The sequence below is a fragment of the Pocillopora damicornis genome, chromosome 4, assembly GCF_964200805.1.
Source record: "Pocillopora damicornis chromosome 4, jaPocDami1.2, whole genome shotgun sequence".
NCBI lineage: Eukaryota > Metazoa > Cnidaria > Anthozoa > Scleractinia > Pocilloporidae > Pocillopora > Pocillopora damicornis.
Genome location: NC_142673.1, coordinates 11764171 through 11780628, shown reverse-complemented (window position 1 = coordinate 11780628; position 16458 = coordinate 11764171). Strand labels below are relative to the sequence as shown.

The 16458-nt window shown below is 36.6% G+C and overlaps 2 protein-coding genes and 1 long non-coding RNA gene across 3 annotated transcripts; 1 reads left to right on the top strand and 2 right to left on the bottom strand.

The window, feature by feature from the left end:
- Positions 1-2126: 2126 nt before the first annotated feature.
- LOC149046817 (uncharacterized) lies at positions 2127-4232 on the top strand. The gene has a single exon (XM_089204374.1). The coding sequence runs from the start codon at positions 2515-2517 to the stop codon at positions 3940-3942; it is 1428 nt and encodes a 475-aa protein (XP_089060500.1). The 5' UTR covers positions 2127-2514; the 3' UTR covers positions 3943-4232.
- A 5392-nt stretch (positions 4233-9624) lies between these two features.
- Positions 9625-11975, bottom strand: LOC113686053 (QRFP-like peptide receptor). The gene has a single exon (XM_027203644.2). It carries the CDS (start codon positions 11307-11309, stop codon positions 10008-10010), a length of 1302 nt encoding a protein of 433 aa, XP_027059445.2. The 5' UTR covers positions 11310-11975; the 3' UTR covers positions 9625-10007.
- Positions 11976-14752: 2777 nt separating this feature from the next.
- LOC113686083 (uncharacterized) lies at positions 14753-15658 on the bottom strand. Its single transcript, XR_003447620.2, has 2 exons — positions 15211-15658; positions 14753-14933 (listed from the first exon to the last, which is right to left on the bottom strand). It is a non-coding gene; the product is annotated as an uncharacterized LOC113686083 (long non-coding RNA).
- Between the last annotated feature and the right edge of the window lie 800 nt (positions 15659-16458).

Below are 16458 nucleotides of genomic sequence, written 5' to 3'. Positions count from 1 at the left end.
GTACGTAGAACTTTCCTTAGCACAAAATAAAATTTTCTCAAATTTAATATTTTGCTCCGTGAAATTTTTTACGTTTACTGAGAAAATTAAGTGATATGGAGAAACACCTTAAAGCTTTGAAGTAAGACTTGTCATAAGAATCAGGGCATTCATTCTAATTTTTTTCATTTCTCTAAACACAGGTTATCAGGTTATTACACATCCTTAAACGGAAATCGCTTAGAGTGTCCTCTTTATCACAAAAGGCTGAAGTGCTACTTCCTGGCTGTCAACGTCTTTTGATGAAAAATCACAAACAGATGAAACGATTCGAGCCGAATACATTTGCGAACTAAAAATTGTCTGGTCTTATTCCCCACTCTTAAATTGTAACTCCAAGCGAGTAAGATTTATTGATGAAATTACATGATTAGAACCTTTAGAAAACTAACAAACTTGACAATGTCGAAGATTTTGCAAAGATAGGTATTCCGAAAAATATGAGGTTTTACACCACCCTGATAGTGCCTTGGAGTTTCACCTTTTAGTCTGATTTAAGTATATATTATAAACTAAAAATTGCGTGAGGAAAGGAAAATCTAGATGGTTAGATAGGAGAATGTTGCAAACATTCAATATGAATTCCAAAAAAAACTGAAAAATTTTTCTCAGGGTGAAAAATTACAGCATACTTACCGAAAATAATCCAAAATAGCGCTGGAATATATTTTAGCTATCAGAAAAAGAACTGCCGATGCAATGAATGTTTAATGAACGTTTTAGTCTTATTCTCACTGTTCCCAGATGGAGAGATTAGTCTTAAGTGCAGGCATAGTATCTCACTCGCAGAGATCGTAGAAGTAATTTAAACTGCAAGACATCTTTGATGGATGACAAAAGAAAAATATTGGGATATTTTTTCCCACAAGGAACCTAGTAACAAAGCAGAATGTAGCCTTAATTAACAGCTTTGTTAACAAGACAAAGGCATTTCACAACAGCAACCTCTCGCCGGTTATTTTTTTCTTTCTGCCGCCTTTGCATTTGAAGTTTAACAACCTCATGATGTTTTCCCCTACACGGGTACTCAGATAATAAACAGCGGGCGTCAAAAACAGAGCTCCTTACCCTCAGGCACAAACAACAGCTGTATAAACAAGCTACCTGAGGCACGAACTGTTTCACTCAACCAGAAAATAGTTCAATGTTTTCAGTTGCTTGCATCTTGTAACTAAAAAATGGTTATTTCAACATCAGATTACCATAAAAATAAATTGAGGTAGAACGTTATTTCGGGATAGCTGTTTCTCGTCGTTACCACTTTTTGGGCTAATTAATAGATTTAATTGTTCTCCATCGGGAGAACCACGCTCGAGTCTTTGTATTAAGATAACACAAAGGAGAACAGTTTTTTGCACCTGCTAATATTTTAAACTAATGCAAAACTTGGAATTACATTTGAAGCCTACTCTGCTTTAAGAGTGATCTTCCGAAAGCAGTAAACTATTAGCTTCCTTCTTCCCTTCGTCTCTTTCCTGTCTCTGAGATGTGTGGGTACATTGTCAATTGACGTGCATTGATGTTTCCTTTTCTCATAACCTAAACGCTCGAGAAATAAGTTTTAAAAGTTTAATTAAGTAAAGTTATAATAATCGACATTTATTAGTTGTTGCAATATGTAACTGCGTCAGGCGAAAAATCTTTTAAGAAGAAATAATTAGAGCGACATTATTAATGGACGTTCTAAATAAGTGCGGTTGATTACGAGATATGGTGACAATTTCAGCAGTGTCACTTGAGAGATTCTGCCAGCATGTAAAGCTGACAAAGAATATTCTCCGAAAGTCGTCTTTGAATCTCAGAATTTCTTTTAAAATCTTTAAAATGTTTTGGTTAAAATATACAAATTTTTACTCCAAATATAATCAATTTTTTACGTTTTGATCCTAAGCTAAATTTGCAGTTCATTAGAAGTTGTGATGCATCAACTCTAATAAAATAAAAATCCCCAATAGAGACAAAAAAATCAAATCTGAGTAGAAGAACGTTCTTCCTCTCTCAGATGCTCTTACCCAATTTGGCCTCCAACGCACATGGGTTTAACGAGTAGGACACTATGTTTGAACAAATAAAATACACCACAGTTCTTTGTTATCTAACGGGGCGGAGACAATCTTTTCCTCAATCATTTGCGGGTTTTCAAAAATTAGAGAGAGTAAGAGCCGAATTGAAGATTAGTTATATTGTTTTAACAAAGAAAAGCCGATTACAGGTTAATTCTATCAAAACTGGCAAGATTCGTGGGCTATAGGAAATGTAACACAAGCAGCGAACAGGTGAAAATAGGTAATTAAACAGTTTGGCGTTTTCCGGGATTCTCTTAGTATAAAAGAAGACATTTGAGACTTCTGGCTGTTAGAAACGTCTTTCAAACTTTATCGAGAAAGCATCGCTTTTTAGATTTTGAGGCATTTGTTTGGCATTCTTCGACTAAAAGGCAAATTTCCAAAGGTGTTCAAGACTTTGTTCGACAAGATGACAGTGCTCATCTCAGGAAGTATTATGTTGTTTCTCCTCGTTTGTCAAGTTCATAAGGCAGGAGGGGTAAAAAATGCGGAAATCAATACTCGAAGCGATTTCCAGAAGCGACTGGATGCTATTTCTGAAATAATATCTCGAAATCCGGGCAATTTTGATAAGTGGCCGAAAACATTTCAACCAGGGATTCCAAAGCGTAGAAATGGACTTATTAGCGATGGTACACCGAGTACGAGCAAGAATGAAGAGAAAACTCGTCATGTAAGAATGAACTACCCCCAAAAAATCCATAACAAAGTTCAAAACCAAGCGACGAAGGAGACTAAAGACAGATTTGAATCGCTTCGTGGCTTTGAAAGGATTTCTAAAGCCGCCGTTCAGAAGTCTCCTTGTCCTGCAGAGAATCCTGCGTGCGAAAGAAAAAGAACCGTACTACCAGCAGGAAGAATTTCCTATCAGTGTCCTACTGGTTTGTGGTGTGCTAAGAAACGGAATTATCGATTAAGGGTAGTTACAGATCCCGGAGAGCCACGGGTCAAAAGAAGCAAGCGAATTCCATCAAACGATCACAAACGAGCACGAATAGAAAAAGAAACGACCGAAAATTTTGAAATCATGCCACAAACACCTAGGCGATGTACTTCTGAGTTGGGTTGCTCTGAAAGCCATGGCGAAAAGGAGCAGGATGAATCGTCCAACAGGTTATTACAAGGGCACATACCAGACCAAGGTAAGAGACAGTGCCCTGTTGGGTTATGGTGTTCATCTAAACGAGAAGCTGGCTTCGAAAATGCTGAAACCTTAAAGAAATGCCCTCCTGGTTTATGGTGTAAACGTAACGAGAACCAACTTGGACAATACTTTAATTCAAAACGAGCGAGTATGAAAGACGGTGGCCAGTGTCCAACAGGTTTGTGGTGTTCAAGGAAAAGAGAAAAAGGATCTGCGAATTTTGAGACCATGAGCGATTGCCCACCCGGCTTATGGTGCAAGAGAGATAAGATCATGCCTGTTGAAATGGATATTCCAAAGAGAGAGCTCGAGTATGAAAACTCAGAGACATTGAGAAATTGTCCTCCGGGATTATGGTGCAAGAAAAACACGATTGACGACATCATAAAAGTGCGAAACGTTAAAGTGAGCTGTCCAACCGGATTTCGGTGTTCGTTCAAGAGGTATATGGGTTATGAGAATTCTGACACTCTTGAGAAGTGTCCTCCAGGCTCCAAGTGCAGACGCAGTCAACAAAGAGACAGCGACGGTTCCACTGAGCAGGACTGTCCTCCAGGTTTGTGGTGCAAGCGAAACGGAGGTAAAATTCGGGAAGCCACAAATCAGAGCGTTGATTGCGCGGACGTCTCCTGGTGTTTACTTAAGCGAAAGCTAGGTATTGAGAATAGAGATTCTCTGGTCAAATCTAAATAGTATAATTATTGAACACTATATTTAACACTATAAATGGTAAGTGCACTGAAATCTGAAAAGAAATGCAAACGTTAAACTAAATAGTACACCATAATAAGCAACCTATCTTTGTTTAAGAATATTTGCTTTTAACTTAGCTGACTAGGACATTAACGTAAATGAATTTAAGTCAAACTTTAAGCTATTATCAGGGGAATTCCAGCCATGGTGTTTTTAGTCAAGACATCGGTTAGAGCATATAATAAACGTGTCCAAAACGAACTAATAAAATCATTTGCCAAGCAAAGAAATCATTTCGTGCCTTTATTAATATGTTTTGTCTACGATACGGGCGCTCATTAAAACTTTTCAAAGCATAACTTCTTGGTGTTTTCTCGTTCTTAATTGAACTAATTAAAAATGTTGGCAAGCAAAAGAAAGTAATTTAATCTGAATGTAGAGCGGCATGCGATGACTCTGAAAATAACTTATTGTTTTGATTTCAGTTCCTCTCCATTTTCCAAGTTCAAAATAAACCTATCCTTTCAACATCTTTAAACTTACCTGTGACCAAACTGTTTCCAATAGCCGTTACTTTGTCATCCTTGAGAATTGTTTTAACATTTCACTTATCTGAGAACAAAGTATCTCTTTATTCTAATTAAATGTGAAATACACAGATGCATATCTCGAAATATAAAACAGATCAAGACTGATTCTAGTACAAAAGTGCGATGAACTTCACTTAAAGTGCACGTCAGTCTAACTCGTTGAGAACTTTTATCTCGGGTAGAATTTCAAAAAATAGGGTATTGTCTCCACTGTGATTTTATTGTTATCTGTGTTGTTAAACTTAAGAGGCTCGAAGCTAAGTAAAGGCATAAAGTATTCTGTGGTTCTCGATCATTTTTCGAATTTTGTGACCGAGATAAGTAACCATGTTCAACTTCAAACAGGATCGTTCTTCCCTCCATGTTTCTCTGAATAATTTCTCTCATCAAATGACAAAGAAAGTTTGATTTTCAAACCCGAACAGCTTGTGGCCCCCAAATTGAACAAAATTATTGCTTTATTTGTGTATCTTTGGGTCATAACAAGAGTTGAGCTGAACCAACCAAATAAGAATTGGTAGAAATGTTTTCCATAATATGGATATTTTTCGTCGAAGAAAATTTTCAATTTGGGACTGATCAAAAATACCTAAAGATAGTTTTGCCATAGTTTTTCAGCAAAGTTGGCTTCTTTCATGAATTTGAGAGTCACTGTTGCTGATTTAGTTTCATAAAGGTAAATAGGAAATGTTTCCTACTAAGTCTATGGCTTTTATTTCAGTATTCTAACCCACGACCATAATAAATCTTAATGAATCTGCCAAATAACGGTACAATCACATCCAATTAACTTTTTAAAAGCACACTGTCTTCGACAATTCTCCTCCATTTGCAAAATAGATTAGGGCCACTCAACTGGAGCAGTTGTCAAGTACCAGCTAAGCTGGCTAAGTATTAGATCTTTTGTGTCCATGTTATGGGTGTCATTCTCTTTAAGTAAGAACGCTTATTATACAGTTTCTGAATTCTAATCCTCTTTTCCGTTAAGTCATTTGAAAGCTCTGGATATGTTTGACAATGACGCGACTTCTGGCCCAGTTGAAATTTTTTCTTTTGAGTGACGGCCGTGTAAATAGAGGTCGGAATATCAACTACCTTTGAGCAATGTCAAAAAGGCGGCAAAAAGGTCTAATGCAATATTAGTTCCGATCACAGATCCACTCAAGAAAGCGTGTTGGTGCTAAATCTCTCTCGAACTGCTATAAACATCCATGGATTAAGGGTTGATGTCTCTTCTTAATTAAATGTTTTGTGACTGTTTCAAACAATTTTCTTGATTTTGTCTTCCTTAATGTTACTTCAAAGTTAAAGCTTGTGCTTAGTGGAAGTTAGTAGGTGTATTTAGAGTGAATTCCTATTTTGTTTTCTTCAAATCCGATGATACCCTAAGTAGATGGCTCTTACTGTACATGCCGCTGGATCCGGCGGGCAGTGTGGCTGACACCAAGCTGTATTACGGCGTTCGTTCAGTTATATGCCGGTTCTGGCACATTTAATGATGCACACTATTTTGTATGTTTATAAATTCGAGGAAAGGAGGAGATTCCTTGCAAATGAGCCAGTTTTAAAGATTACTATTGTTTAAGGTGGCAGCTAAATTCTGCTCAGTTTCAGGGCCAGCAGTTTTTCAAGAAAATCTCGAAGACAATTTTTTTCCTGTTCTTGCGAAAGTTTTCTTTCAAAATCGCTGAAGAGATTTTGAAAAAATTTGAAAAGACAGCAAACAAAAAGAGACAACAACAGAACAAAACAAAGCAAGACAAGATGAAACAAAAAAGTGACTTGACTATCCACGGTTTCTCTCTCACACACACACTTTTATTTTTATTTTCTTACATATTTACAAGATATTCCTTTGACCTGCAGATAGCAAATGCTAATCGAGGTGGGTCAATTCTTTTTTCGTAGCCAACTTTATTTAATTACACTGGAAATAAAACGGAAATGAAGAAATATAACATAAAAAGACAAAAAGATACACAACAAAAGAAAAAAAGAAAATGAGAGATGTTAATTGTGAAGGAGAAAAAGTCTGAGAGTTTCTAAGTGTACGAAACATATTGTAGAACTGGTTCAATTTGGTTCAATTTTGCTGTGTTTGAATTTTAATATTATATCATTAGACTCCATATAAGAATCTTCAGTTTTTGAAATATTGAGAAGAGTTCTTTTTGTTTCTTTTTTGAAGAATTAACTCAACAAATTTTTATATTCATTCGATATCTCATTCCAGACTTTCACATCAACACGCGAAAAGACCTTTCTTTGCATTTTAAGCCTAGAGCACTTTAGTACGCTAAAGAGTTGTGACGTTGATGAGCGAGTAGTATATGTATGAATGTTTGAAGTTCTCGAAAAAGTTTCATGATGTTAGAAGCTGCACTGTCGTTATGAACATCGAGCATTATTTTACATGCAGCTTCATAATATTAGAAGATAATCGGCAGAGCTTTTGCATTTACAAATAAGGGGATTGCATGTTGTTTTCTATCAACAAAGTAGATTAGACGTAATACTCACTTTAGAAGTACAACAATTTTGTTTATTTGGTTTTTAGACGCATTACCCCAAGCAACGAGTCCATAAGTTAAATAAGGTAAAATAGGAATTCACAAATATTTATGAGTAGAGATGATGGAAAAAAGTGTCTCAGCCTAGCAATCATTCCCATGTTCTTACTTATTTTAGTGATAACACAGTCCAAATGGTTTTTCTAAAAAAGATTTTCATCGATTAAAACACCTAAATACTTGATGTAACTCTTATGTTCCAAACTGACCTTTCCATTTTTTTCACCATCAAATATACTTATTTGTGGAAGATAACGGATTTTCTTTCGTCTAGGGCAAAAAATTACAAGATTTGGTTTTTTTGTTTGCAAAGTCAATTTATTTTTAGTTCGCAGGTCATGTAAATTGTTCAGTTCAGCATCGACCGTCTGTTCTAAGGACTAAAGGGCCTTGTCAGCATAGAGAATATTAGTGTCATCCGCAAATAAGAAAAAATTGAAGTTTATTGGAATAGAGGTAAATGTCATTTATTCTAACATGACTCGGAGCCATGTCATAATTCTAATACATCGACAATGGCCTATTTGATTTCAATAGAACTGAAAATAAGACAAATGGATAACCCTCAAGCTTCCTAACGTAAGTACTTGACAAAAAAAGACGTGTTTTTGTCACGAGCGTAGGAAAATGAATAGCTAACGAATGCAAAGATATTTCTTCGATAGAATAAAAAGTTTTCGGGAAAGTGTCCGTTATAAAGTATTGTAAAACTCTGGGTCAAACAACAACGCTAAGTACGAGCTGTTATAAAACTATAACCCAAAAACAAAAAAGAAATCAACAAGGATTCGCACACAAGGATTTTTGGTCATTTTTCAAACCGTCCAGCCGTTTTGGGACGTGTGCATATGACGAGAGAGCGCATTTTTCCGCAAGCGAGAAAGAAATGACGTGAAGATAAAGTAATCTGAAGATAAGTTAGTACGAAAGTAAGAACGTATTAAGTAATTCTCTACTGCCCACTTACGGCTCATTAATAAACCAGTGAGGCAGATGCCGTATTTCTGCTGTCCTATTCCGTGAGGGGGATGTGTAGGAGTCACAATGTGGATGTCGGTTACCACTTCTTTGGCCAAGTATCCATTTATCACGTCTACCTTCGATTAATTTTTCTTACCCAAAAAACCATAATTGCACCACGTCAGTTGATCAATCTATACCGTTTAACGGCGTCCTTTTGGATCCTTTTTTGACCAGTTTGATGACTACTTGATGATCATGAGCGCAGTTAATTTATGTTCAGTTTCTGTAAGTTTCTGTAGTAATAGTACTTTGATAGTAAAAATTATCAAAGCACCCGAAAGGGACTCGCGATAACAATGAACAGACCTACAGAGAGCCATGATTGCGGACAATGTAGATTACATCTACGATGTAAAAGCTATTAATAGACGATCGCGATAAATATTGATATCGTCAGTAACTATGAGTCCATTACTTTCCTAAATGGATCTTCGCAATCAAAAGCACCAGTCTCTCATTGGTACATCTCTTCTTGTTATAATACGTAATTCTTTTCTTAGAATAAACTGGGTTTATAGTTAGTCAGGATAAATAATGGATGAAATGCTTTTATTAAAGCTTATCCAGCGCTGAGTGGTTGTTTCTTTGGAGTTATCTATGAGGCACTTAGGACAAAGAAGGTCGGATCAATAAGAAGCGGGAAGTCGAAATGAGCCTGTTCATTTAAAAGATTAGTTCTTTAATTGATATTAGTCTTTGAACTAAAAAAAGGAAACTATGCCAAGAACTGTCACAGATCGTTTTCACATGAACGGTTAGAGGCTCTAAGTTTATTCTTACCGTATTCAGATCCAGCTTAATTTTTTGCAGCTGGTAAGAGAGCGAAAAAACAGGAAAAAGATTCGGCTGCACCTGCGCTAACAAACAAACTAATTGTCCAAGCTCCATCCTATTTGGCATACATTAAGTTGATGATTTGTGAAGGGAAGTGAGCGTAACAATAAAAATTAAGAAACGTTAAAGCAAAAGATTCTGTGTGAAGCAGTACTCAACACAAATCATCATACGTACGATTTATACTTTTGAAAATAAAACTTATCTTTAGCAACTTTAGTATTTTAGTTTCAAACCGGTAAAAAAAATTAATCTTCACTACCATTAGATATGTTTAAATTTTTAAAACTTCTATCAGTGAGGACGAATCAGGGAGAACGTAACTTTTATAGCTGCTCGAATGTTGTGTTCTGATGACTCATTCTTTATCCTTCATCACTATTCATGAGGCGCTAAAAAGGGCTGATCGTTAATACGAAATATTTCTATTAAAATCCTTTTCCAACTGTTAAGCTCGACAGTTTCAGTTTGCACCAATTTCACGAATTTCGACTGTTAATTTTTTTCGGAAAGTACTTGTTTTGGTTGAATGAAATTTTTTATTTTATAATACGGAAATTTTAGTCAGTCCAAACAGCTGAATCGACTGTAAAGTGAAATGATGACATGGTAGTGTCTGAATAATCCAGATAAGATTTTAGGCCTAAGAATCACAGAACCATAAATATTATAATGATTTCCTATCTGTTTATTTTTCGTTTGCGATCATCATTCATGGAGACCGGAACAATCCCTTTAGCTAGCGAGGGAGAGTGAATTCAATAACTCTGATAGGCTTTGTTCTTTCAAAACACTGTCACGGGAAACTTTAATTTGAAACACAATATTTCATCGCATTTAAAACCAGGTATTCTTGCAGGGTGAGAAAGTGTTGGTGAATTTATCCTCTATGATTGTAGATAAAATAAAAAGTAAATTTAATTCATTTATAATTTGGATTAAAAGACGCTTCTGTCCGATGGTAACACAAATTTCGTTTTGTACACACGACAGAGCAGGGATCTGCTAAGCAAAATATATTTTGCTTTTTTATAGTTGATATAACAATTTAAGGATTGCCACAGGTAAGAGCACTTGAAGGTGCCATAACAATGTTGTTGGTTGCCTCGCTGTGTACTTCAAATTCATTCTCTCTTCTTTCGACTGCTACAATGTTGACAAATTGATCCTCAATGATAGATTTTGTGTCCCTGACGCTTCCCATGAAATACATATCCAGGTGTTTTGGATACTGGCGGTGTTCTCCGTCATAAACAGCAGGATGAACCCGAGTACGACAGGAACTTCTCCAAAACGCTGACAAACAAGAGCTATTGTTGTTAGCTGTGTAGGCAAATGAATTTCGTGGGTTCGAACTTGAACTTCCTAGACAAATTCCACACCGAAGTGTTTCTTGTAAGTAGCTTACAATCATCCTGTTCCTAAATATGTATATTGCAGGAAAAAGCGATCGCTTAAGTGAAAAAATAAAATAAATGGCGAAGCCGGCGCTAAAATCAATTAACGGGTTTCCCGTGAAAACGGAGTAAAACGCAACACTTACATAGGATAATGTACAGAATAAAAACATAGTAAATAAGATTATAGCAGTTTTCGATGATCGTTTGTAGGCATCCACGGCAAACCTCTCGGCGCTACTATTTCGCGAAATGTAACTGTTCTCCAAGTTTACTTTCCGGCTGCTTCTGACGGAGTTTAGAATGCGGATGAACACGTAGTAGATGATTAAAATTGGCAGAACTAAATTGCTTGATTTGAACATAATGTTGATCATTCGAGGAGTTATTTCTGGCTCGTAAATATGAGGGAAGAACGAATAACATCTCCCTTTGCATGTGCTACTGACGAGACACCAAGGCAAGGCGGAAAGAATGGCTTGTAACCACGACCACAACACTATCATACGCGCCCGCTTTCGAGTCATTTTTCGTCTCAGTCCCTTGACTAGTATTATAAACCGATCCAGCGCGATGCCGCACATATTCAGTAGAGCAGCCACCACGAACAAGTCTTGAAATGAGAGCAGAACCCGACATACAACAAAATTTGAATAAATCAAGTCTTTTGCGAGGGCAGCGATCCAAAATGGAGCGTCTGATATGGCAGAGAGCAGATCGGAGATACACAAGCTTACCACAAGAGTATTGGTGGTCGTTCGCATTTTGAAGTTACGGCAATAAGTCAAAATGATGAAAAAGTTTCCAAGGATGGCGAGCGTGATGTTTAAAATTATCAGAAATCCTCTTGCAGGTGTTGCAAGCCCCATATTTAAGTCATCGTTGTCCTGACGAGAATCATTACTGGTTAAATTCAACGTCATTTCATTCTGTTTTCCGAACAACGTCACCATTTTCGGTGGCGTATTCGCAACTGCGACTAATTACAAGGGACAAGAAACAAGCTCACGTTGTATTAACATCACTGTTGTCTTTTTCTTGCTCCACTGTGCAAACACCAGCGAGACGCTCGATGACAGATGGAAGTTAATACCGGCAGTTTTTATGAGTAACACGCTCTGAAATAGCCTGGTGAACGCAATTTATCGTTTACGGATGAACAAAATTTAAAATCACGAAACATTCCGGACGTCGTTTGTGCATTTCTTTTCCAGAAATTTTAAAAGTGTCGTGCGCAGGAAGAACGAGTAAACATTCAAACGGCTTTAAGTTTAACATAACTAGAACGCATGCGTACTGAAAACAAATCGACGTTTTAAGCATTTATATTTGCTTTGATTTTTGAACTAAAAAAGCTCTAGATCTTATATTAAAATCAATTTTTTTGTTTTTAAACGAAGAAAGAAAACGTCATTTTAAGTGCAAATCCCTCGACCTGAAAATGATAAAAATGTAATGCATATTAAAAACGACGTATTGTACTTCACGCTATTTTTCAATCCATTAGTCACCTGTCTTCTTTACGGATGTAAAGGAGAAACAAAAGTAATAAAGCGAGCTGAGAAAAAGACGCAATAAAGTTCCACTGAGTTAAAGGAAGTTTCTTGCGTGGGAAGATTGCACAGTCATCGACAGAATACGAATTTCACGCGCTCATTTAGATCTGCATGTAAATTATTATTCCAGCTATCTCCAAATGTTTAATCAATATTTTCTTGCGAATTTCCATCGGTTTATTTCTTTTCGAATATTCTTTCACATATTCCTTTCATCTTAAACACAAATATAGGAGAAAAGTAGCACACATAATGACAAAATATGAGAATATTCTTTTATTATTTATACAAAGGCGATCGAAGCGCTGTACTGGTTTTAATACCGCCCCGAGCTTTTGATGACCGAATGACGGCGACAATAAGATAAAAAAAATATTCGAGAACGCACTTGCGCTATATTTGTTGCCATAGGATGATGATGAAGTTTTACACGACCTAAACATATCTCGGAGAAAATTAATCAGATGAATAATTTGATCGGATGTGGTAGATAAAGGATATTGAAAAGCAAATAAAGGAAATACAAATCCTCGTCTGAGCTCGCTTACAAATAATTTTTCCTGCTGTTCAGCAAGCATTTACCGACATGATATAAGTCACACATTGAGGATAGTACACAGCCGTGTGTGGATACGAATTTTGTCTTGCACTCTCACGAGTGAGGGAGAGAGAAAAACAGTGAGAGATATGGGCATGTATGATGTTATTGCTATTTTAAAACACAATTCAAGGAAGTAAATGATATCCAGTTTCCGTCATATGAATAAATTACAATTTTCTCCTGTCACAAAGAAAGCTGAATTCGACTTATAGAATGTTGATGAGGTACGAAAGCCAAGGTGTATCCAAGTTGACGCAAATGGTTACCTCTAAGACACCGTTAACTTCCACTGTGAGAGATAACATGAACTAAGGCATTCCTTGTAACCGGTGATGACATCTCTCGGAAACAGAAGAAATTGCTATCTAGATTTGTCTTTTATAACAAATGCAATTCTACAGAATCAGACAGGGAAGATTTGTATTAACACCTGCAATGGTTCAGAAATCTCCCTATTCTACTAACTTTATTCAATGTCCTTGAAATGTACAAAATTATAAATAAACTAAATTGATAATAACAGAAGGTGAAACCTCATTATGTGAGCAAAATCCGACCATACACAATAGGCCCTAAAAAGCAAATCTCTTTGTGAATCGAAGGTTCATTAAATATAATCCATTAATCCATCTTTCATAGAATTTCTTTACTTCACGTATCAAATAGCCATCAGTAAGGAAACAAAATACTAAAATAAAAACAGTTCAAAAAACGGAAACAAAGGTCAGTTGTTTCGGCTCTGAAGCGCATAAAACGAGATTTTCGTGTGATTAATGATTTGTCAAACATGAAAATAGCGAATGATACAAAACATGAAAGCGAATTTAAACTGTAAACCTGGGATAAGACTAGATATAAATAATCTGTGTGGTACCAACACCCAAATGTGAGTGATCTATGATTGGTTATGGCTAAAAACGTCTCATTTCTCGTTGCAAAAGGTCTTGTGGAAGATACAATCTTTAATTTCGGCAACGCCTGTGTAAATCAGAGAGCAAATTTTTACTTTGCTTATTTCTGTCCGCTTTTTACAAATAGATCTTTGACGTCCATAATTGAACACTGAAATCACCAAGATATACTGTTAACTGTAAGAAAAACTAAGATATAAATTGAAATCTCGAGAATCAATAACTGTTTGGAGGCTTGTCTTGGATGTGCGTCTTGTGAGATGAGTTAAAATAGCAATAACGGGTGAAGAGATTCTCGTCAAGTCATACGACTCGTACATGTACTTTAGTCTTCAAGGGTTTACAAGGAAGCTTACCTGCATATATGTACGATCTACTTAAATTTAATGCAGACCTACCCACACGAACTGGTCGCTGTAGTAAATTAAATATCGCCTGCCCTAGATTCAATCGCGAGACTGAGGGAGGAAGACCTTTAGCGTATCTGCGACAAGATTGAGGAACCAACTATCCATTAACCTAAAGAGGCGACAACAGTTGCTTCTTTCAGAAAGGCCTTTCACTTACATTTTTAACGAGGTATGATGAAGTAGAACACCTAAGTCCGAATACGATTTAACCTAGCCCATGCAGCATATTTAATTTCATCTAGTTTTTAGCTGATATTCTTATAGACCTGTCGACCAGTTTTATAATCCTCGAATACATTTTGATTCTAATTATGCTACTTTTAGGATCGAGGGCCACCAGTTCATCAGTTGAATTACTGTTGTGTGTTACCCTCCTTAAATGAAGTTTTTTGTTTGTTTGTTGGCGGTGAAAGTCAGCGAACGGGGAAGATATCATATAATTTTTTACCCTGGTATTGTTGCATCAGCACCCCACACTTTCTCCCAACCCCTATGCTCAGGCCGCCGATTGCAGACAAAAAAAGAAATATTTTCGACGGACAGGGAGTGACTTACGAGCAATAACACTCATAGCCCGGGGTCAATTCAGGGCCTGTCACGAACTCCAGTCACTCACTTATGTTTGACTCTTTCCTTTAGTCATTTGAAAATATTCTCATTTGATGAATAGTAAAAGAAAATTGCTCAGTAGGTTATTCATCAACCGGAATCATCAGTGTAAACAAAGAACGAGTTTTTTTCATGTTCCTCCCAGCCAAAGAGAATCATAATTGCGAAGAATTGAACTAGAAGTGAATTAGTAAATGTCAATAATAATGTCGGAAGAGTCAATCAAGTAAGTCGGACCAGACCTCTAAGAGGGCGTGGAAGAGCATATTCTTTTGATAAATTACATTTACTGCCCTCGCATGATACTTAGGAAGATTTGAATCATTTTACTTCTTCAGAAAACTTTGTGTCACAAGATTTAATTTTTCTGTAGACTTCTGTTTAGTTCATTGTTTTGCTGTCCTCGATCACTTCTTTTAGATTTCATTGGCGCCTATCAGCTTTTCTCTCTGACGTTTCGCACACCTTTTTAGCTCTTGCGTGAACACGGCTGTACAGAAAAAAAAATGAACAATTAGCATTTTCGAAGCGACAAGTATGGCGATACGGATAACAGATAACAGATATTCAAACGAATTATACGATTTAGTCACTGGTACAAATATTTCATATGCTCTGATAAGAAAGCTGTAAGAGAGAGTTTTACCACTAGCTAATTTAGATTGTGGCAGAATATCACATTATGCAAACTTTTTTTCAGTGGACATTCCTTTATAACTACAAAGGATGAACCTATTTGTGCACTTGAAATGTCTAAGGCAGCTTACCTCGTCTAGGTATCCTATCGAAATTCTGCTCGTTCTGAGTCACTAATGTTAACCTCCCATCCACTTGAAACCGTCGTTTGCCCTTCGGCGGGAATGGACGTGGAAATGGACCGATGACACCGTCACAATCTAGTATTATAAAGGCCACGAGGACATTCAATGTCAGAACAGCTGATATCTTGGACACCATCATCCCTTAGATGTGACACTGGTATATCAAACACTGCTAGATCAGACAGAAGAAATTTTCAAGGAGCAGCCTGTCATCGGTTAATGTCATACCCGGGAAGCCATGAATCATTCAACGTCATCAAGGATTCTACTGAGTCAACTACGCAGCCGGCCAATTACTGATTTTGTAGTAACGACTTTCGTCTTAGTCAAGTGTCAAGTAGCAAAGCAGTGGTAGCAATTGTTTCAAGGTCAAGATTCCACTATCTGTAACACTGCGATGGAAACGCTGAGAAATTCCTTTCTAAAACTTTTATTTAAAAACAAACTAAAAAAGAAGATTAATTTTCGGAAAACACATCTCATCTGCAATTTTTATACTCGTTCTACGTAAATCCGACGTTTTATTTTAAGTTCTGCCAGAGGTTAACCGTTAAAAATGATTGATTTGACACGTGGCTATTTTTCCAGCTGTTATTGACTTCCATTGTATACCACCACTTCATTCATGAAATCATAAAGAAGTTGTGTGCTTAGATAATTGTTGCAAACTAGAATGATAAGAGGGGTTGAGGGCTTTTGCAGGTTAAAGAAACCCAGAATTACTGAACTAAAAAAGGCTTTTTTTAAGGTTCTTCCCTCAGGCGAAAGGAAGCTTTACTTGAGGTAACTGTCCATCCGGCAATGGATGGCGTTGGCTTTAATTAATTTAACTATGAAAAGATGGTAAGGGTTAGTTAAAGAGGAGCGAAGGTTTTCACTTCCCAGTCATATAAGAACGACAAAGGGGACTTCGTAAAATAAGGATGTGGACAGCGCATCACGAAAAATAAAAACAAAGTAAAAAGATAAATAAATGAAAAGTGACATCAGTCTAAGAAGAAACCTATTCAATTCAATATCAGAAACTCCCCGTAAAATACTGGGAGAAATTCCGAAATTGCAAAAATACTTCTTATTCCATTCACCGCGCACTCATGTATTTATTTCTATGTTTATCCTATCAGTTGAGCTTAAATACGAGTTTACCTCTATGAATATTGACCCGAAGGCAATGTGCCAAAAGGTGTTAGTAAT